At 31.4% G+C, this 22,879-nt stretch overlaps 1 protein-coding gene across 3 annotated transcripts in view; it reads left to right on the forward strand.

Annotated features, from left to right (window-relative positions):
• The first annotated feature begins 573 nt into the window (after nucleotides 1-573).
• Nucleotides 574-22,879, forward strand: part of raskol (Ras GTPase-activating protein raskol) — a 730,597-nt gene continuing 708,291 nt past the window's right edge. The window contains exon 1 of one of the 3 annotated variants that reach the window (XM_085825453.1): nucleotides 574-846. In XM_085825453.1, the coding sequence (XP_085681579.1) occupies nucleotides 777-846 (70 nt within the window). In that variant the 5' untranslated portion in view covers nucleotides 574-776. The remainder of the gene's footprint in view (nucleotides 847-22,879) is intronic. The other 2 variants (XM_085825452.1, XM_085825454.1) reach the window with 2 other exon arrangements.

The following is a 22,879-nucleotide window of genomic DNA, read 5'->3' on the forward strand; positions in this document are numbered from 1 at the left end:
CAAAATTCGGACTTTCAGGTGCCCATATTCCGTGGACGACTACGTTATTCAAAATTTGATAGCTCCAGATATCCCCCCTTTTTTTTCACATTCCAAGAAACATACATATATTCATACAAAGTGTTCATTATTTATTTATTTTTTTTAATATAATATAGGGCAATAATATTTGGTGGTAAGAATTCGAAAAGTGATTCAACGCTTTTAGTGATTCGACGCAAAATGTTTCGAAACTAAAGCCCTTCTGGACTGACGACTGTTTAGGCTAAAAAATCGCTCCTCTTCATAATAAGAATACATTTTTGAAAAATTACTTCTTTTTATATTAAAAATGAATATTTATTTACTTATTTATTTATTAATTTTTTGCTTTAAAATGTTAGAAAAAGAAGCCATCTCTTGCCGACTTTAAAACTTCTTTTCGGGTTTTTCTTCTCTTAATCTTTTTTCCTAGAGACCACATCTTAGCGGCTATTCGCCACTCACGTGCGCAAAGCGTAAAATAAATAAATACGCGAGCGCCACCTACAAGGGGCCGACACACGACAAGCGAGCGGCCACCGCAGACGATTATTGCGACTCCAGCTGAGCTGAAAGGTGCGAGAGATTTGAAAATTCAGTGTCTCCTTTAATATTTTGATGTTCGACTCGTTGGAAAAGAGCCAATGATTCCTTTTGCTCGGGAATGATGATCGGTACACCATAGAACATTCTTGGATATACCACGAAAACATATTTTTCTGTGTGAGGTGCACCAAAACAGTTAAATCAGCATTATGTATTCTCGCAGATCTGGGATGTTATATGAATATCCGACGAGAGTCGAAGGATGGCTTAATACAATCGGTAAGAATTATTAAAACTCTTCCATTATTGAAATTTTATTTTTTAAGAAAAACGTTGGACGCAAATCTATATGATACTCATTGTACGAGAAACCTACTCGACTACAGGCGGATCAGAGTACGTTTTTGACGGCTTCTTCATATTTGACGTTTCCGTACCTCATGAGAGGCGTTCGTTAGGCTTAGCAAATGCTGATGTGCGAGATAGTTTAGTAAATACATAGGTTTAACTTAAATGATCTACATGCAATACATAGCGGTTGAAAACCATAGATTCTTTTTATATGTAAAAAGGAAAGCTTATAGCTTTCGAAGGTCTTTTGATTTAATTATATAATCAAAACTTCAAGAATGATGTAGTTTAGAACGCTGAAAAAAATCGCTTTTTTCTCTCCCCTAAGGAAAATAATTTTGGAAGAACTATGTATAGGAAAGGGTTTATATGATAAATGTTTATAAACGAATATGTCTTATAAAATAATATATTTAGTATAAAAATGGAGATTATGAACATTTAATTTTTAAATTATGAATAAACTAAATTAAGGAAAATATTTAATTGATAAAATAAATAATCATTTATTTCGTATAACAAAATTTCTTGAAGTCTCTCATGCTATTCACATTTCCTGTTTCGAATACTATTAATATATTGTTGTTGACGTATCCATTAGAAGGTTGAAGTCATAAATTCAAGAAATATTTACGAATTTGAACATTTAACTACATGTTTATTTTGATTTGAAATTCTGGCGTTAGGAAATTTGTTTAAAAGTCTTTGTTTATTGAAATATTCTAAATCTGTAAAAACGTGAAAAACTTTGCGAAATCGAATTTACGTTGAATAATTTTAACTCTAAAATTTATATACATGCAGATTTTGATGTTAAAAGTGTCTTTAACGGAATCTTCCCAAAATTTTGACCGTTACGTTCCGTACACAATGTATTTTATAATCCACTTGGAATTATCTCTTAAATTGCAGAAATGTAACAGTTCCAATGTCTTACAGTATTTCCTTAGTAAATATGAGCACTTGTTTCGCCAGATAAAGAAATAGAGATGAACTGTCTCATATTTAAAAAGGAATTTCTTAGAAAAATAATTGTATTCATTTCTTGAGGTAAATATTTACCATACAATATTGGAGTAACTAAGTGAATGATATAAGATGAAAGATTTCAATTTTTTTACCTGGTATTTGAAAAGATCCAAAAATGAATATTGTGAAACACTGAGTTGGGGGGGGTCGGAAAAACAATTTACAGTCTCATTTTCTAAGAGTCCAGTGTACCGGACCATTAAGACCATTTCTATTTGTTTTACTGGTATCTTAAAATTGAATACTGAAAAGTTACTTTTAACAAACAGAAAATTAAACTAATACTTAAAATACGTAGAAATGTCGCATTAAAAAATTTTTATTCTACCTATATTGTGTTGAAATTTTATTCTGAATATTCTTTTATAGATGTGATTAGATGTGGATTAGTTTTTACTCTAGTAAAACAAACAGAAATTCCGATAATACTTCATTGCAAATTTAATAAGCGATTACTTATCAAAGCGTTTAAATACGAACGAAGCCAACACACTTCCGTCGCTTCCTGCTGTGTTTTGAATTACGTAATCACTGGCCAACCTTCATCAACGGTGGCATTATTTTTAAAGAGCTGATTATATTTTCCTTATTTAAACTCCTTGATTTTTATGCTTCGCTGAATGTTAACAACTTTTTGTACTCACAACAGGCCATTCTCTACGCATAGTTCAGAAAAGAAAAGCCATCTTTAACTAATAATAAATTATTAAAAGAAAAATATTTTAATAGATGTCTTGCTTTGGTAATGAAATTCATTTTTTCCGACTGAACGTATTAGTAATCGTTGCTGGACTTTATAATTTTTAAAACCTGCGTATTTGTGGGAAAAAAAATTGATGATTTATTGCTAATAGTTATGTTTCTGCAATTCGTAGTGAGCCATTCATGTGTACATTTCGTCACTGGTCAGTGACTATGAATATTAGCTGTAACAGTATTATTGGTTCTACAGAATATGGACCTGAGAATACAGAAGTCAGCAATTCTGAAAGGATTTTTAAGCCGAGGGACACCCCCCCCCCCACATCGATCATCCGGGCACTTGCTGAAAAACATTCGTCGGTAATGATAGAACATTTTGTCGGAAATGCAACTCTTTTGATTCGTCTCATTGCTGAAAAATTTCCCCAAGATGCATCACAGAAGCTGTAGAAATATTGCAACCGCAAGGACGAGGTGAAAGATACTCACAGGGCTTAATTTATGTAATGGAAAACCGAACATTTGTCTTAGATTTCTACGATCAGGGATGCCCCTAAATCCTTCTCTAATATTTAAAATCTGTAAAATTTTAAATGATTTATTTTTTCAATTGTAATAAATGTATACAGCAAAAAGCAGGAAAAATATTTAAAATTTCCTATTTTAATTTTTGTGTCGTTCTCTCTTCAAAATCTAATGCATGCACTCTCTTACACCCTTACTGACTGATATCTTTTGGAAAAGCATATATTTGTAAACTTAGACTAATTCGTACAATTAATCTCTGTTATTATGTCTACATGATAAAAATGATCTGTGGGCGAAAGTTGTGGTTTTCGCGACTTTTTACTTCCTTGTACGAAGTAAAGGAAGTATAATAATCGCGAAAAATTTTGGCGATCATAATTTCAACGAAAATATCCATTTTGACCTCTATCGAATGCAATTTAACGATGATTTTGAGTGACAAGGACAGAAAAAAGTACTTTTTTTCCCAAGACGGATTGTAAATTGGATTTAAAATGCGTTCAGAAGAGACTTTTTTCATGACGTCTGTACGTACGTATCTCGCAAACACAAAAAAGAATAATTTCAGAGGGTTGAAATTTTGTATATAGGATTGCTATAACATGTAGTTGTGTACCTCCCATTTTGGCTATAATCGGCCACACCAAAAGTATATAAATATATATATATATATACCCGCTGCGTTACTCGGCTCGGTGAGTTCAGTCTTTTTATTCTTATATATTGGTAAATTGTGCATTTTGTGCTTTAAAAATGATGAAAATTAAAAATGATTGAATGTTCTTATCTTCAGGTTAAGGTTTTTTTTTGCCTTTAGTTAATCTGCATGCAATAGTAGAATTATCAACAATTTGTAAGTTGTGTAAGTGCAGCTAAGCCTAAGGAAGCAGTCATATTTGTTTGCATTCGAAACTTGGCAGAATAGTGAACTAAGTCGGTTTCTGCACCTTCTGTGTCGTTTTGCCGAGTGGAGTCAAAAGTAAACGTTCAGTTTTGTGCACCGAAAAAAACTGCCTTCTTGCCCGCTAGACATATTACTTGTCTTTGCTTAGAAACTCTAATTTTAATTGTAAAAACTGTTTTTTTTTTTAAACTGTTTTAACTGTATTTAGTGTTTTATATTTTTCCATATCTTTCAATTTTTAATGACGGTCTTTTGAGTTTTTATGTATTTTTGCCTTTCCGCGAATTGAGAAATGAATTAATTGAACGAGAAATATATATCTCCAATTAAATTCGAGGAAATAAGTTTAAATGAAATGCAGCAAAAAATGTGTATAATTAAATAGGCTGTACAAGGAAGTCAAGTGGTGTCCACATCAGATTTTTTTAAAAAGGATTCCCAGACTATTGATATTCATCATGAATCGGCAACATATTATTAACATAAGACAAGAAAATATACTTTAACATTTTAAAATACAAATTTTAATTATTAAATAAGGATTATGGTTTACATTAAAATAATAAAATACATTCGTCTGCAAATCTTTCTGTAATTTTTTTGCTCTGTTCTTCTCTCCAAGTACACAGCGATCTGTTTTCGCTTAAAAAAAAGGTCAGAAAATTGCGGACTCGACAACGGCGGCCATCTACGAAAAGCATCTCCTCGTTGTTTACCGTTAGAAATTTTATGGCAAAATTTTGTATTCCCGCAGAAATTTTATCACAGTATCTTTCATTGCTGGCAAATTTCACAAGTCCATATTTAAACATTAAAGCAAAAAAATATCACGATTTTTTTTAGTAAAAAACCTTTGGAACTTGGAATATAATATAAAGAATGTATACGAAAATGGTCTATACTTGATTATATTATACTGCTGAACAATTTAATTGCATTACTTTGGCCTTTTTCTTTGTAATTCAATTAATTAAGGTTTGCAATAAACTTAATTAAAATTCTTAAGACTTTTCTCTATACTTTTTATTTAAGCAATTTTAAAAGAAATTATTAGATTATTTTACGAAATTTTTTATTTAATTCGCATCAGTAATGTCTGCTAAATTTAAAGGATAAAAACCCACGAGGTCCTGCTTTCAGATTTTGACCTGGTAAATCGGGCGTTCCATACAGCTCTGCCTTACGCTGGAATCGAACCCACACTTGACTTACGGCTGGCAATCAACCCGGCTTACTATATCATCCAAACCGCCAATACTCGATACAAGAATACGGCAATCACTAAGTACTCAAAATTCGATTCTTGATTCATAAAATTTCAGACTGCTTTCAGTAACCTCGCTGTCTATCGATAATGGCACAGAAAAGCAGAAACAGCGTTAAAAAGGGTCAGTTTAATGAAACAGAATGAAAATATTTTAACTTTTTGCATATTTTACTTCCCTTTTTATCAAATCCATATTAGTATTTATTCGCTTGGTGCAAATCAATTGACCCCTTGCGATCGTTGCCACACGCAATAATACACCTTTAACAACAGATAGAATGTGGCATATATAGATCCCTCATGAAACAGAAGGCAGTTGAACCGAAGTGCATTGAAATGACTAATTAAGGATGCAGACAGATACGAAAGAGAAGAGGAAAAGAAAAAGTATCAAGGTAAGATACAGTTTCAATTGAAGGAAGTAGATAACATAATAACGGAAGCCGCCATTTTGCTTCCAGCTGATAAATGTCAATAAGTGTGGTCGGCGACCAGTAGTTCTCTTTCCCAATGACAATTTAATCATTTTTACAAGGCGGCAGCGTAAATATTTCTGCTTTGCAAAGCTTGAATGATAAGAGGCACTTTACCGATAAAAGGTTTCAAGTGCGTTGAAGTAGCTGGTGATTCTGGTTGCTCTCCACAATATTTTTATTTATAATATGAATTCATTTCTAAAGGTCCAAAAATTCTTTGCTTTGCAGTTTTGCTGTATTCTAAATTCACCAAAATTGAGATTGAAAAACTGAGCTTTTTATTGTTTGCAAAATATGAACAGAGAGAGGTTGTCAGAGAATAAACAGCTAAGCAGATGCTTTGGAATAATTCTGTTGCGCTAAGCATGAAATTTATATTCTTCGAAATGGCAAAGCAGTTTTAGAAACTATAGTAGTCAAGAAATACATTTTTAGTGCTCTAAAATATAAGTTTTTTTTAAAGCTTTTTAGCTTAAAAACATGTAATGAGCTTATGATATTTTCGAAAGATCGATTTTTGCATCATTTTGTTTTTACAAAGGAGTGTTTCAGATTAGAGATAAAAAATTAAGCGTGTTTTCCAGCTTTAATAATATTTTGCCTTCCTGTAACACTGAATTATATTCTCATTTTTAAATGAAATGAATTATTTTACAAAAAGCGAAAATTCTAGAAAAGAATATTTTCAATTCATTTGTCATAATATTAGTCGACTTCGTACTATTCTGCAGCTTCATTGTGTTCAGGTTAATCGATTTATCGATTCATCATAACTGAGCTAACTTCATTATGATTATATGTGCCTCGACTCTATTCCTAGTTTGCCTTTTCGTTTCTCTTTTGTTTTAAGAGAAAGAAATTTAGATATTAGAATTTTGATAAATAGTTCTTATTTACTTAGATTTGCGATACATAATTGAGATAATAACTAAAGATATTGAGATAATAACTATAATAAAAAATAAAGTTCTAGGCAACATATTAGTGAACTCGTACACAACAGATGTATAATTCTGGAACAGCTGATCGCTAAACGATAATTTCATTCATTAATGTTTCTTTATTTTTTATTTATTTATTAGGAAAATATAATTCGAATGTTCAACAAATTATAATGCCATTTTAGTTAGAAAATGGTTTATTTTATTAACAAAAAGGAAAAAAAAATAGATGCATAAACATTTTAAGGAATTCGATTAAAAATGTCATTCAAAAGTTATTTTAATGTCATCATTTAAAATATATTCGATTAAATTCTTTCTCAGATGATATATGTTAGATTAAAAAATACAACAACAAAAAATCTGAAAGCTTTCAGATTTTACATTACGTCCAAAGGGACGTTTTTATAACCTTTTGTGTGTTACCTTTATTTATTAAATGTTCTTTGTACTTAAACCATAAAATTCAATTCAACAGCAATATCGCAAAATAATTTTTAAATGAGCATATATTTAGAATTTCCGATAAACAGTCTCGCGCGCTGGAGATTTTTTTTTTTTCGTACAATTTCGCCATTGCTCGTTTTGGAATCATTGAATTTGTTAATCAAAAATTCGTTGAAGTGTTACAAAATATGAAATCGATAATAAAACAAGTTTCAAATTCCAAATTAGGGCTTCCGGATGCCCATATTCGGTCGAAGATTACATTATTCAAAATTTGATGGCTCTAGGTACCGTTGTTTTATCACAATGCGAGAAACATACATACATTTATGGAGATTCTTCATTATTTAATTTCTTTAAATATAAAATAGAGCAATAATATTTGGCGGCAACAATTTAACGAAGTGAAACGACATATAAAGTTTTCAAAGCAAAATGCCAAAACGATATTAATAGTTCTTCTGGGCTAAAATTATCCACATAATATATCGACCAAGAATTTTAAATTTTACGTTTTCAGTAACGGAAGTGATGATTTTGGAGGAGTCAGAGCTTTTTGTTACTGACAAATGTTGTATAATCTGAAAGATTTTAATTAAAAATAAATAAATATTTGTCGTAACCACAATCTTTATTCCCATCAAAAAAAATTTTTTTTTGGAAGTGTTTGCGTTTTCAAGATTTGTTTCATGTAATTGATGTAATGTGATTTCTCATTATTACGGGTATTATACTCAACCAAATCGCCATAATTAATCGAATAATTCTGCAGTGAATATGACTTAGTATACTTTATCCCTTTTCTTTAGTCATTGAAGCTTTTATTTTCTATCACACATTATACTCAGCCGACTTTGTTCGTGATCACGAATATAATATTCGGCTTAGTTTTTGGTCACATTTACGTCTTTTCACGCGGCAACGAATGCGCTGCGTATAATTGGTTTGGAGAAGCAAACGATCGTAGTCAATAACTTTTACTTTCTCCTTTGTGTAACGGAGGATAAAAAAAGAAACACTTTCTTATTTCCATAATCCTTTGAATCGAAAAAAAAAAAAAAAAAAAGTAACAGCTTTCTGTCTGTTATCTTGAGCTTGTAGACCACCACTAAAGAAGTCGAAAAAGAGAAAACTTTCCTCTCGCTCAAATGAGATAATAATTCACACTTTGCGTCCAGAGGGTGTTGTCTTGCTGTAATTCTTAGTGTGGTGGTTCATCGAGTGCTCGATTCCTTAATCTATTTTTATGCTTTTATTGTCCCGTTTCGTTCTTTTTTCTTTCATGTCTTCCCAACTTTTCTTTATGCTTTTCTGCTTCTTTGGGTTATTATTATTCTATTATGTGAGCTGGTCAGGAACAGGGGAGTATATAAGAGGGCTCTGTATGTCGTGGTAACGTCCCGCATCGAGGGGATATATTGGTTATTTCCGTTCGGCCATTGAGTCGCCTGGAAGGCCATTTTTTTGGTAAATATGATTCATTTCCATTTAGTGAGTTAATAATTTGGGTGCTTCAGATAGTACCCATTTTTGACCTGTGGAATGGTACGATATGTCAAAAGCTGATCAAGTTACGAATGAGAGATATTTCTGCTATTTAGGTGTATTTTTAGACGCTTTTTAGATGTACTGAGATGGAACGAGTCTTAAATTTTCTCGAATCTGAATACTATTAGGTTCTTGAAACCTTTATATGAGAATAATAACTAGAAAAGTAACAAATTACTTCATTTTTTTTTTTTTTAGCTGAAGAAAAAGGGTCTTTATTTAAAGCCATCGAAACTTGTCCTGCAAATTTATGAATACTACGCCCGTTATGTTGTTGCCTTAACACCTCCAGCAACAGCTCTATTTGTTAAGGAGATGAAAATGAAATTTAGAAAATGAGGGGCATATTTCTTGAAACCTAAAGTTCATTTTCTGAGCATTATTTGGAGAAGAGGAAAGTTGAGTAATATTTCAGATTTTTTTTTTTTTAAAATCAAAGAAAGTACAGAGAAGAATAGAATATTTTAAGAAATTACATATAAGTAAACACCAAATATGCAGTTTTATTAAAAAAATTAAACTTGTTTATGTAAACGTTCATGAAGTATCAGAGTACATAATTATTCTAAAAATATATATTTTATCATATTTTTTGTTATATCATGTTTTTTTTAAATTTAAATATTATTTATGTTTATCAGACAAATACGAATTATCTATCAATATAATTTTCTTAAAGGAAACCCGGGTGGCAACATCGTATTTTAGATAGATTTTTAGCAACAGTAAAAAGTGTTGTATAGGAATAGTTTTAATGGAGATGTGCGACGGGCTTTTAAGGTTACTTGTTACGGGTAATATTAGTGATGAAATACCACTAAAATTGCAAAAACTATTTTTTAAAAATTATTTTAGTTTTATTTATATATTTATAGATTTTAAATTTTATGAATGCTTCTATTGAATAGGAAAAAAAAATATCTTTTAAAGGTTTTGAGGTAAAAGGTATCTCTAACCTGTTTCAAGATTTGTGGAATTTCTAACACCCATCTCTGATAAAAACATATATATATATATATATATATATATATATATATATATATGTGTGTGTGTGTGTGTGTGTAACAATCGTTGAACCCAGCCCTGCTCAGAATTTTTAATTTTTGCTGTTTCTGCTTACGGGCATTTCGTTTGTTATTTTTGAATGTTTTACTTAGCATAGAATCAAACATAAAAAAAATAATTCACGAGATGCGTGTAAAATATGGTTTGAAGGAAATAATGTGTACTGTATGATATAAATATAATGAAAATTATCATATAAAAACCATTATTCAATATTTTACAAAAGGAACGCATGCCAAACCATTATTCTTAAAAATACCAAAATTATTTTTCTCGAAAGAGCGAGTTTGAAGTTTCGTTATTTTGGCATGGTGGAGACGATTTTTAGGTCGAAGGAAGCTTTGAATAAATCACATAATTTTTTTTTTTTTTTTTTTTTAACTAAAAACACAACAGGCCAAATCGGTAACAGTAATAACGTTAAATCGTTTCAACAGCTTTTTTTTTTTTTTTTTTTTTTTTTTAAAAAAAAAAAAAGATCTGTTCTTGATAGTTTAATAGATAATTTTGTAACTGTGAGATGACAGACTATGGAGATTCCTATCAGAACATCTCTCGCGCTTTACTGTCAAGAAATGACAGGCGTCTGATATTTCGATCGTATCAAAATCGATTGTCATTTTTGAAATGAAGATGTTGCTGTTTTTAAAAAGTATCTATTTTCGATATGATATTTGTTTTTAGGGTTGCCAGGTGATGCTATTCTTTTGTCTTAACTTTAGCAATGTCTGATGTTCTTTATCCAAGCTGTCATCCTTTGTCTGGTATGACTGTAAAGAATTTCCCTTTCTTTTTCTAAATAACTGTGTCAGTTCTATTTTTTTTTTCTAATTAACTTTCTAACTACCTACTTTTTTTTAATTATCTTTCTAACGAACTCTGACTAATGCCCAACTACTATATCTGTTGGTTGTTTCAAGCTCAAACTGTGTGCGGGTCGAATGCACGATCTGAAAATAGCTGACGAGCTAGAATTTTTTTTCAACAAAATGAAATTTTTTTCTTAATAAAATCAATATTTTAAGTAAATTTTAAATTTCCCTTTCTAAATATTTAAAACATGGATAAACAATAGTAATAATATCGCAAATTTATATTTATTTTTTACCTGAAATCTGAGGTTCGGTATCTGCAACACATTTTTGTTGGTTATATTTTGTAATTAAATTATAGTGAGTTGACAGCTAAATATTAAATTTTCCGATTCACGTTTATTTCAATAAATCCTGACATGCTTAATTAATCATGAAATAGTTGACTTCAATTTAAACTAAATAAAATTATTAAAACTTTCAAAGAAAATTTTCCATATGGAACAAAATTTGAAAATAAATATCACTACTATTTCTCTTATTTATTAAATTTTCTTCGACGCACAAATAAAAATTTCATTCTGATGCCATTTCGATTCTGAAGTTTGCAGCCTTGGATAGAAATTATTTTTCTTTCTAGCGATGGGTAATTCCTTGTTGATTTTAGTTATGAGAACACTTCATGCTAAGCGATGGGTGAAGTGAAAGTAGTAGTAGTTATTAGCTAGTAGGTAGTAGATGTAGTTATTATGAGCAATAATAATTGTTGCCTACAGATCTTTGGTACGGAGTGTAGATGCTCATTGATTCTTTTCTGGTTAATTTTCATCTGTGAAAAAAGTGTTAACATGTAAATGTCTTCCCAAACAAAACGATTATTATTAGTGCAAAAATTCGTAACCGAGTTCGTTTATTTTTTGACAAGCACGAATAAAATTTAATAAAATCTGTGTATTCAAATCTTTCAATAAGATTTATATCACGTTATAAATTAATTACCTCCATTTATAGATTTTTTGTGCATTATTCATGTTTGTTTTTAATGGTAATGTACATTTGAAATAATATTTGTTACAGTTTCTGTGTATATTGTTTAAGACACATAGAGGATATGGACTAATTCATATGTGCGACTGCTGTTGAAGGGGGAAAAGATAGAATGAAAAGGTTAGAGATAGAATGAAGAGGTTGGTATGCTTGTAAGCCGGACCACATGACTAGTATTAGGTGGGAGAATTTCCCACGCTCAAGCCATCAGTAAATTTAATTTGATAACTGGCAGTTAAAAGCGCTTTAGTATTTATTGTTATCGAAAAAAGGTTCTAACATCATATACGTCGAGGTGCAAAATTTTTAAGCATTCAGACGTCTTTGTGGAATTTTTTTCCCCTTCCTAATACTTTACTTTTTTGTCACATTTTATTCACATAGTAATGTAACTTTTAATATTCTGATATATATTTTTAATACCTTATTTTTATTTCAGGAATGAAACGTATAAACAAACTCCAGAGCTTTTAAAATTGAAATTCTTTTTGTCTTGAATTTTAATGTTATTCAGTAAAGAAAGATTTAATTTTATGATCTGTCAAAAACTGATATTCATATAAATGTGTGTATGCACGTAAAATAAAAAAAAATGTGTAAATCAAAATTCTAATTTAAATGTCCAGTAGCCCGCAATTATGAGATGTAAAAGCAGGAAGCAGTAATTGCAGAAGTAACACATCTAATAAAAAGCAGGCTTGGCAAATTTAAGTAATATTCCTTTTATTTTAATTAAAAATTTTGGGGGTACAAATAATTTGGCACGTTAATCGTGCCTGTTCCAGAACATTTAATTTTTTTATATCGTACCAGTGAGAGCGCAGCACCGCAGCAATCTAGTTAGGCCGAGTGGCAGAGGCGGAGTGCGATGTGTTGATGACGAAGCATTAATTCAGAGTGGGTTACTTTCCGTTTCAATACATTCTGATTAGATAATTAATTAATAATGCTCTAGGAATGATATTGGCTATTTTATTTCTGTTTACATCACGAGCGTTATGTAAAAGTCGTGTGATACGGATTAATCTAGAAATGACGCAGTCAGTAAATTTGTTATGAGCAATTACTATTTTTAGAATAAAAAGGGGTAATACTCAAATTAAAACGATGAGTTTAGGATATATTGCAAATATATATATAAATTTAAATCCTTTAAAGTTCGAATTAAATTGGAATCAAAGCAAGGAAATTCTTCAACGATATTATAGGGAAAAACCTACCAAATTTACCAATGGGAAAATGACAAAAAACCTTTCAGTTTATTTTACTTCAATCTTGCTGCTACAGCACGGGACGGATTTAAAATTTTTGTTTTTAATTTTTAGCCTATTATTATGTTTCTTTTTGTATAATAAAATACGATGTCTACGCTAAGAAATGATTGGCGATCTCAAAATTCACTATTCTAGATTTTATGTTCTCCCTCTTAGTTTATCCTTTCTCCCAAATTCGAAATCTTTCCAAATTACATAACACTGCTTGAAAAGGGAACTAAAATCTAAAATTAACTAATCGCAGCTTAGCTGTACATTAGCACTTACCTAGTACAAACACTGCTTCGCGAGAAACGTCGCTTCTGTTTCTTCTTCTGCCATGCAAACCCTTTGCTGCTAAGCTTACTTATCTAAGACGACGTCGTACTTTAAATCCCGTGTACATACAAATTATAGTTAGACAGATTCGACTACCAGAAATTAAATAGCCGGGTTCTTTCTACGCATTAATACATCGTATATGTATGTAATTATGTAAGAAATATGTGCAATTAAGTATATTCTGTAATGAATTTGGAACCAAAACCACAAGGACACGAAAGAAATAAAATTTAAAACCAGTAAAATTCCTAAATCTCCCAATAGAAATGTAAAATAACCCATCAAGTCAGTATTTTAAAACCAGAAGAAATCCCGAAAACAACAGAAATACATAAAAATACATATAAAAGGAATACGATTAAAATTTGTTTAAATGTTATCAAGAGGAGGTAGATCAGATTCAATAAATCTCTCCTTCTAGGAAACCTACTGTATTTCTATTCATCCAAAAATTCCGAATGCCTCCTCTACACAGTCGCCTTCCTGTTATATGAAATAAAAATACAGAAAAACAAATTTAATTGAAATGAATTCAATGCCTCACAAAGCAAATGTAAAATATTTACTATATTAAAATTCAAATTAAAACGTAATACTTTACAAAATATATTTATAATTAACTGAGAGCAAAAATTTTTTATTGCGACATTAGGGATTTTATTGGTTTTAAATTTCATTTCTTTCATGTCTTCGTGGCTTTGGTTCTAAATTTCTTATCTATCTATAATTGATTCATTTTTCAGCAGCATGTGTGTATTACGTAGTTCACTTTTTTTTTTTTTTTTTTTTTTTTAAAATCTTCAGATATAATTTTTTGTTTGAAGTGTTATGTTGTAAACTGAAATTTCCAGATTGCAACCCACGGTCTCTCGCAATTATAATTTACACCATCTGAAAGAAGTTTCTGCGCGCTAAGTGAATTAATAACCAAGAAATTGATTTTTGAATAATCAAGCTTTTCAATCTGTTAGAAGAATTATATTTGCCATTTAATATTGCTCAAAAGGTTTCTTGGTAGATAATAAAATATTGCTTTTTGTCAAAGTTAAAAAAAATACAATAAATTTATATGCATGCATATGACTCCAGATGTTCTTGATTTACAAGCATCGGCATTCGTCTACGAAATATAATTTGATTTACATTGTTCGACATAACACTATTTGAAAATCGTTATAAAATATAAATGTTTGGGCATATTTCTATATAGTATAATCTTTTCTCCCAACACTTTTGTTTTGCTTAAAATAATTTTAAAAAGTTAGACCGGGCAGAGCTAAGATTTAATATATTTCATCGCAGAATGGTTCTGTTTGGTTGATATTAAAGTAAGAAATAATTATGTCTCCGCGCAGATGTTTAGATATTATTTTATTCATGTTCTCTAATATTTTCCTAATTTGCCGTAGAACTAAAAATGTGATCATTGATAGCATCTAACTTTTCTTCAGTTTTAATATTTTGTTAATTTTGGAGGGTATTCGAAAGTGAAAGAAGAAACCCAACACCGGTTTTTCTGCATTCTAAAAACACAATAAGATTAATTCTATCAAGGATAGGGTGAATCTTAATAAACAATGACGTCGAAAGCTTGTTAAACATGCAGATGGTAAATGTGGACTTGTATTCTTTCCCTACTATGCAATTTTATTCCCGTATCTTCCTTAAAAGGTTAATCGACAAAGGTCGAATCTTGCGAAGTAAGCATGTTGCAATACAAATAATGGTTTGGTGATCACATAAAGCTCTTTGTTGTTTTGTCGAGTTGTTCTGGATTTAATATGGTGATTATTGCGTTTAAATTTTGTGTAGTCACTAGTAGATGGAATCTCTGTTTTAAAGCGATGCCTTGTGTTTTCGCAAATATCAATTACTAAATATCAGCCGAATTTAATTTTTCACGTATATTTATTCATCCTTTTTTTAAAATCTTCATGTTTTCGAAATGTGTTGCTCGAATAAATATGAGTAGTTTATTCAAAAAGTTATGAAAATTAACTCGCGTAAGTATCCGGACACTTTGAACTAGTAATTTACATTTAACAGAAACATGAAAATAATCCAATTCAATACCAATTTCGTTCAATACGTTCTTAGATATCCTTTAGCTAAAGTGACACTTTTCATACTCTTTGGCGTGGATTTAATTATTATTATTATTTTTTTTTTTTTAGTGTTTTGCTCTTTCTCTGTAAGTATTGTTTTTAATACTGCTTTCAAAGAAATGTTAGTCTTTTCTCCACCTCACTCCAGCCATGTTTGGTAGGATTTAAGTCGGAAGAATACGGAGGAATTTGGCTAACTTCAGAACAACTATGTAATAGCTACAAACGAACATATACGGCTGTATGTTTAAGATCATTACTCTAATAGAACTTGAATCTCTTTTGTATTCTATGTTTTCTTGTAGATGCTTTCCAGGATTTCATTAAAAATATTAGTATATTCACATTTATCCACATTAATTTCTATAAAAAGTAAATTTCTTATCCCATGCTTGACAGTTGACAATAGTTTTCTCGAATTTCAATTCTTCATTTGGCTTACGGCTCACAGGAACTTGTCCATCGGACCCAAATACATCAAATTTTGACTCACCTGCAAGTGTAACTTTAGTTCAATATGATAAATCTTTTTTTATCATGGATTTTGCAAACGCTGGGCGTATTTTCATTGTTTTCTCGTTGATGAAGAATGTTAGTTTTGAAGTTGATGAAGATGTTAGTTTAAATGTCTGTTCATCTATTTTGGAAGACCTTTAAAATATGAACCCCTTCAGACTTTTTTTTTGAAAGTGAAATGAAGATATTTAAAGTGTTATTGCTCAGTTAAGTCTATTCATATAGCTTTTCTTTGTTTCAATTAAATCTCTTCATATATCGACTTCTTTTGTATATTGTATAATATAATGAAACTTGTTCAAGGTCAAATGGCCTAAAACTGAAAGTTTCTTTTTACAGGTGTTTACCAGCGGCTAAATGGATAAGGACTCTGAACATTAGTAAATCAATAACGATCCGGAACTCGGCGAAAATGCTGGCTGCATAGGTGTTTCATGGTTTCCCTCATGCTCAACATGAGTACCAGCTCCTCCAAGAAGGCATCCCATTTTTTAGTTAGGCCTCCTTTGCCATGAGCAAAATCGAATTTCCTCATGGACGCTGTTTCCGGCAGTAAAATTCATTCTGACGATATACACTGCAAAAAAAAAAAAAAAAAAAAAAAGGGGGGGGGGACAGTTTTATATTTCCCGTTCTACTAGGCCGATTGATAAAATTCAAATTGTTTTTCATGTCTCGAAAGCGCGATTTAGGATAACTGTTAGATTTATATATAGCATTGTTCTAACAGAGGTTTTTTTTTTTTACACACAAATCGGACTTTTTCTGAAATAACATACCGATTTTTTCCATATTTCGAATCTACGACTCAAATTATGCCTAAATATTAAATTTTGTAAAAGTTGGTGCGAAATTTACTTAGAAATTCAAATTTTTATCTTGGCGCAATTTTTTCAGTTTGCGCCATGAAAAATTCACTTGGCGAACTTCTTAATATATGGCAACCTATTTTCCTTTGCCTTCCATTGTGCAGGAGCGGGAAAAAATTCACATCGTTTTTACTTTCAATTAATTTTAACAAAGTGCCTAAACCACATTTGATGTTATTATCGCTTTCAACAAATATGCCAAATTTCAAAACGCGCCAATATATAAATTCACGTATATCTTCGGAAATTTTGAACAAAAAAATTGTAATTTTTTGCAGGTATGTTTAGAAATACATGTACTTTAAGATGATAGTAAAATTTTTTATATATTATAATTCAAGAATTTTTTTCGAAAAATTTATAAAATCTATTTAAAAATGCAAATTTAAAAAATAAATCATATAAAATGGGTGTATTTTATTTGAAATGAACCTGAATTTCGAAATGTGAAAGGAAGAATCAAATAAATTTAATAGAAAAAGAGAGATTAAGAAATACATACCAAACTCAATTAACAATGAGGAGTTAAAATTCTGAGAGCTAATTTTTCAAAAACTACTTGTGCGATTTTTACAAAAACTTATTAGTTTGGCTTAATTTGAGGCGTAAAATCGAAATATGGAAAAAAATTGGTATGTTATTTCAGAAAAAGTCCGATTTTGTGACAAAATTCCTATATTAGAAGAATGCTATTTATAAATCTGATACATATCCCAAGTCGCTCTTTCGAGACATGAAAAAAGCAATTTGAATTTCGTCAATCGGCCCAGTAGAACGGGAGATATAGAACTATCTCTTTTTGGGGAGGGGGGTAGTATACTTGTACTGATAACAGTTTTGGGAGTTAAACTGTAAGGAAGACTTTTGAAGTAGGGCTCCGCAAATCCCTTAGAATCCCGAACAAACTTTTAAAAGACAAACTTATTTCTGATGGGAAAAACTGAGGAATTTATTTTTTAATCTAAAATTCCAGTAAGCGACATGCTACTTAAATAATGCTAACTATTGCAATAATTAGAGTTAATTGCTAATTGTCTTTCATGTCAAATATCCATTTCTAATCTTGTATTTATATTGAGACTGTGAAGCAAAGCAAACAGCAAAATCCAATTAGTAAAATTATGTTTAATTACTGTAATAATTAATATAAGGACGTCATTTGGCATTCTCATTGTTGAAGTGTTAACTACTTTCCCTCCGTCCCAGTTCCGATCCCTCATTTGTAACGGAATGTTATTTTAGAAATAAAAACAAGGGGGGGGGATCTTCAAAGTCACTTGTTTGAGAAACACTACTTCATAAAGTTATATTGTGGCGTGCTACAGGTGCCAAAGCATTCTATTGAAATACCCTCCAGTTTTAAAATTGTGGGATCCAGTCAATTAATTAAAGCGGGGTGTCGATTGTAGAATATAACAAGTTGCCAGTATAATTATCCTAATTACAGTCCTGTGTCATTACTCAAAACAATTAAGAGAATATTTCCCCTCACCCCCACCCCCACCCCCACCCCCACGTATAAGAAGAATGGACCCACCTCCGCGTTGATTGCGATCTCAAAAGATTTTTCTTGCAGGAATGTTTGGATGTTATTATTTTTAACCTTCGCGCGTCTATCGTCTGCTGCGCGCAGTGCGCGATTCTCCTCTTTGTCCGTTGTTCTGTTTTTTCATTATCGCGCGGTTTGTGTTTCTGGTCCGTTGAACACTAGATAACCCTAATGAGGCCTCAGAAGGGAAAAAAATGAAATTATGAAATTATTTTTGTTGTTTTATTTTCTACTATTTGTCTGCCTTGTGATGTTTCGTTTGTCTTTACCTTTGGGCACTGGTGAGAAATTCCATTGAGATTTTGTTTCTGTTCTCTTTCTTATTCTTACTTTTTTTTTTCCTTTTTGTGCATAGGAAATGTTTGATGATAGACTGCTAAGATACATTCCATTCTAAAATAGAGTTAAAAAAAGTTGCTTCAATTTTTTTCAATGCCATTTATAAGATTCTGTTGAAGACATATTGATCTTAATACAATGGAAACAACGATTCAAAATAACCTATTGTATTTTTACACATTTTCAGCTATTTATAATCACTACTTTTCCTCGTTTTAAAACCCGTTAAAGTAAGGGTTTTTAGCCAGGGAGAAATCCCCCTTCCCTGGGGGGGAATGTAGTCAGATTTTTATTTACCTGTTAAGTATTTAGTTCTATTTTCTGAGTATAAAAAAAACCTACTTTTATTCATGTTTTGAAATTTATCAAAATTTTCTATACTTTGTCTTATTAATTTATAAAACGCATTTAAAAAACATATATTTAAATAAATGTATAGGTATTTTTCGAGTTTTGAAAAAGAGGAGGGGGGAGGACGATCGTGTAGCAGTGGTGGAAAGAGGTGCATGAGGGCAAAAAAGATTTGAAAAAGAACCACTGCGTTAAAGGCTTACATTTGATTATTTAAAATGGCAAAGCACACAAGAGTTTTGTACTTAAGAGGAGAGATGCCTTCATGGAGGACTTTATAAATGTCTTTCTTTCGTATTCATGTTACACAGGAGGAAAACCATGAAAACGTACCACGCAGCCAAACCGTTTATCTGGATTCGAGCCCGAGTCAAGCTGCCAGTATTAACGGTCTTAACGATTCGGCCATAGATGGGGCACCCGTTAAAGGGACCGACTTTAATTTCACGGATTAAATTTCTTTTTAAGTCGATTTAAAACTAGCTCCACCAGTGGCTGAGCTGTTAAAAGTGTCTGAGCACGGAATAGTCTGACTCGAATTCAAATCCTGGCGAATGGCTGGCTTCATGGTTGGTTATGTGGTTTGGTTCAGGTATAACATGAATATAAGTCCTTTAATATGCTTTAAAACGTCCTCCATAAAGGAATCCTGCTGACAATGTGCTTTACCATAGTTTAAATAATTTGCCGCCCAGACGGGAAAGTGGTTAGTGACTCTGACTGTCGTACCGAAGGCCCGGGTTCAAATTGTGCAGAACATATGGTTGTATAGAGTCCATCTCTTCATAGGAGGCAACGATGGCCCACCCATTAGGGCCTCCATAATAAAGAGGCCACAGCTTCCGTCCGTAGTAATGGCCAAAGTCTCTAAAAATGGCTAAAGCACGCTATTTGTGTGTGGGGGAGGAGTTTAAATAATTCTAATCATCTAAAAATTTGCCCAATCTCCGCGTAATTTTAGAGCAGCTGAATTTAAGTTCAGTTGCTAAAGCCTGGTTATATCTCTCAATATTGGAAAGAAAAGTCGAATTTAAAGTAACAAATATATTTTTTACTTGCTTATTCAGTGCTGGCCATTCTTGAAGCCAGAAGTACTGGCCATTTGATTGTGGACGCACCTATAGGACGCTACCGTTGCCTCCTATGAAGGGACGGACAGTTGATACCGTGTCTTCTCTGAGACTCGAACCCAGTCCCTTTGGTACCGCAATAGGCTCCCCTATCCACTATGCCATTTGGACAGCAGTAACTAACAAATATATGAGATTCGTCTATTATAAGTTGTATCCGCGTTTATTTGGGATTAACATTCGGGCATTCCAGAAGGTGAGACCTTGGTTTGAATCTCGAATCAGGAATACTTCTTTCTTTTTATTAGTATTGTTACCTCTTTACTTTTTTTTTTTTTTTTTTTTTGCAAAAAATAAAAAGAAAGAACACGGGAAATGAAATAATTTTTTTATGAATATTTGATGATATTATCTCCCACTTTCCATGCAATGTAAATCTTCTGACATTTTCTTAAAATTCATCATTTTGGTAGCTTTATCTAGCCTTTGTGACCCCTAAATGTGTTATGACACATGTCGTTCAAAAATGAAATTGTCTCACTAATGTCAAGTTATTAAAAGTTGCATTCTCCGAATTCTAGAAAATTAACCTGTAAAACAATTTCTAAAAAATTACGTTGTCAAACGCTAAAGAATAAAATTTTTTATTTGCTGTAGATTCAGGGTTTTGTCAAATCAACCCACATGCGATGATATTTTTATAGTTTAAAGTAGTGAGTGGTTATACTTACGAAAATTAATTTCAACGAAATATGCTGCACCCTTTTTATGAATATTTCTAAAACAAAAAATGTTAAATAGTTATTTTTTCTGTCCCCTTAACAGATGAATTTTCTCTAACACGAGCATCCCCAAACAAAATCATCTCGTATCTTTGAAGTTCGTATTAGAAAGAGTTTAATGTGTATATACCTGTATATGCTGTAATATAAAAATATGTAAGATGAAATCCTATCTTTTATTTGTAACAGCCACTTAAGTTTCCTATTTAATTTGATGATTTCAAGCCTAAAAATAGTAACATGCTTATAATATATCGCTTTAAACTGTGGGATTTCAAAATTAATTCACGTCATATAATTTTTACATAAAGCTCATGACGCATGCACTTACATAATGCTTCGGCCAGTAGTAGTATTAAAATTTGAAAACTAGCCAGCAGGATTAGCCAATAAGAATGAAGTCAAACCATATCACTGTATTCTTACGAATTTTGTATACATGTAAATAAATTTAATGACATTATATGTAAATCGTAGTATATCTTGTATAATGTAACGTGAAATGCCTCAAGAATCGAAGCTCCATCGGAGAAATAAGATTACAGGGGATATTCTATTTAACATTGAGGTAAATGACTCTCTCTCCAAATTGGCGACGTAACGTCGAGTTGGTTTGACGACTAAAAAAGATGGTTTTGGCGACAAGGGTTTGGCGTTTCAAGAGGGCTTTGGCGACTAATTTTCGCCGTCAAATTTGGTGAGAAATCACTAAAAGTCGACAAATTTGGCGACATTCTGGTCTGATCCCTATATAACTGTAACTATTCAGACCTATATAGCTGTAACTGTGCATGCCTTCTAGCAGTTTCGAGAAATCGAAGCTATTGGGAAATTTCTCGGCGGCTTGTGGAAAACTGTTTAAGACCGAAGAGAGCATCTGGTTTAGTTTAGTTCAGTAATGAGTTCAGAGTTTAGCTCGGAGTATTGAGAGATCACTGTGCGAGCTTATGAAATTAGCCATTTTATATTGTCTTGTATTTAACGTTATTAGTAGTTTGAACTGGTAACTACTGATTTAGCTTTGTTGCATTGACAAGAGCTGTACGAGTACCTTTTGTGAAAAGTTTTAGAACTGTTAAGTGTTTTCTTTGGAAAAATAAATTTCATTAAGCTGTCATCGGTTCTATGTGCATTCCATCCATTATGTACCCCGCATGTAACAGTATTATTCTTAACCAAAATGATATAGTCATTTCCTACACCATCCGTTTCCCAAATTTTTTATTGCATAAATACTTGCGTATACACCAAAGTTAAATTTCATATTTGCAGAATGATCAAATCATACGTCGTATTCATTGAAAAATCAACGAACACATTTTCTTTGAAATCAAGCCATGAATAAATAATTTTTGTGCTTTTTAGAACTCTTTCTATCTTTAGTTCTGAAAAGGAAGTAAAAAAATAAGATGATTTTCTTGTTCTTTCATTTCATGGCAAGGCTAACAAGGTCATCTAACCTTGTCACAAACTTGTTAGACATATGTCGCTCGACTGCAATAAGATACTCGTAACATATTTTAAAAAGTAATCATAAGGAAAAAAAGTATACTTCAAAGGTTTATCGTAGTAGCGATCTGATTTTTATACTCATAAGCAGTTTGTATACATATACCCGCCAGCAGAAAAGAGTTTTGAATACATAAAAGAAAAGTTAGAAAATCGCATTCCAATTCGCCTTAGGCTGTGTTTTTCACGTGAATATATTTGAAAATCTACATCTGTGTTTGAAAGGGAAAATGCATGGAGTTAAAAATCTGAAACAGGATTACTGCGGAACTTCTTTGTTTCTAAAAAAGCGATCGATTTTCCTAAGACTTTGTTTGTTCCGTTTATGTAAACTCATTCTTTTTCTTTAGCTAGGAAGTAGTTCAGTTTTGTGCTGCTAAGCGTATATCACTGTGTTAAGAAAATATATTTAATTATGAAAGTACAGATACAAACATATGGAATTCTAGCTATGTTAAGAAAGAAAATATGGTAACATAAAAAAATATTACAATACTTGAAAAGGTATTA

Source organism: Stegodyphus dumicola, chromosome 10 (genome assembly GCF_044657685.1).
Source record: "Stegodyphus dumicola isolate Sdum_Otavi_A_Nest chromosome 10, ASM4465768v1".
Taxonomy (NCBI): domain Eukaryota; kingdom Metazoa; phylum Arthropoda; class Arachnida; order Araneae; family Eresidae; genus Stegodyphus; species Stegodyphus dumicola.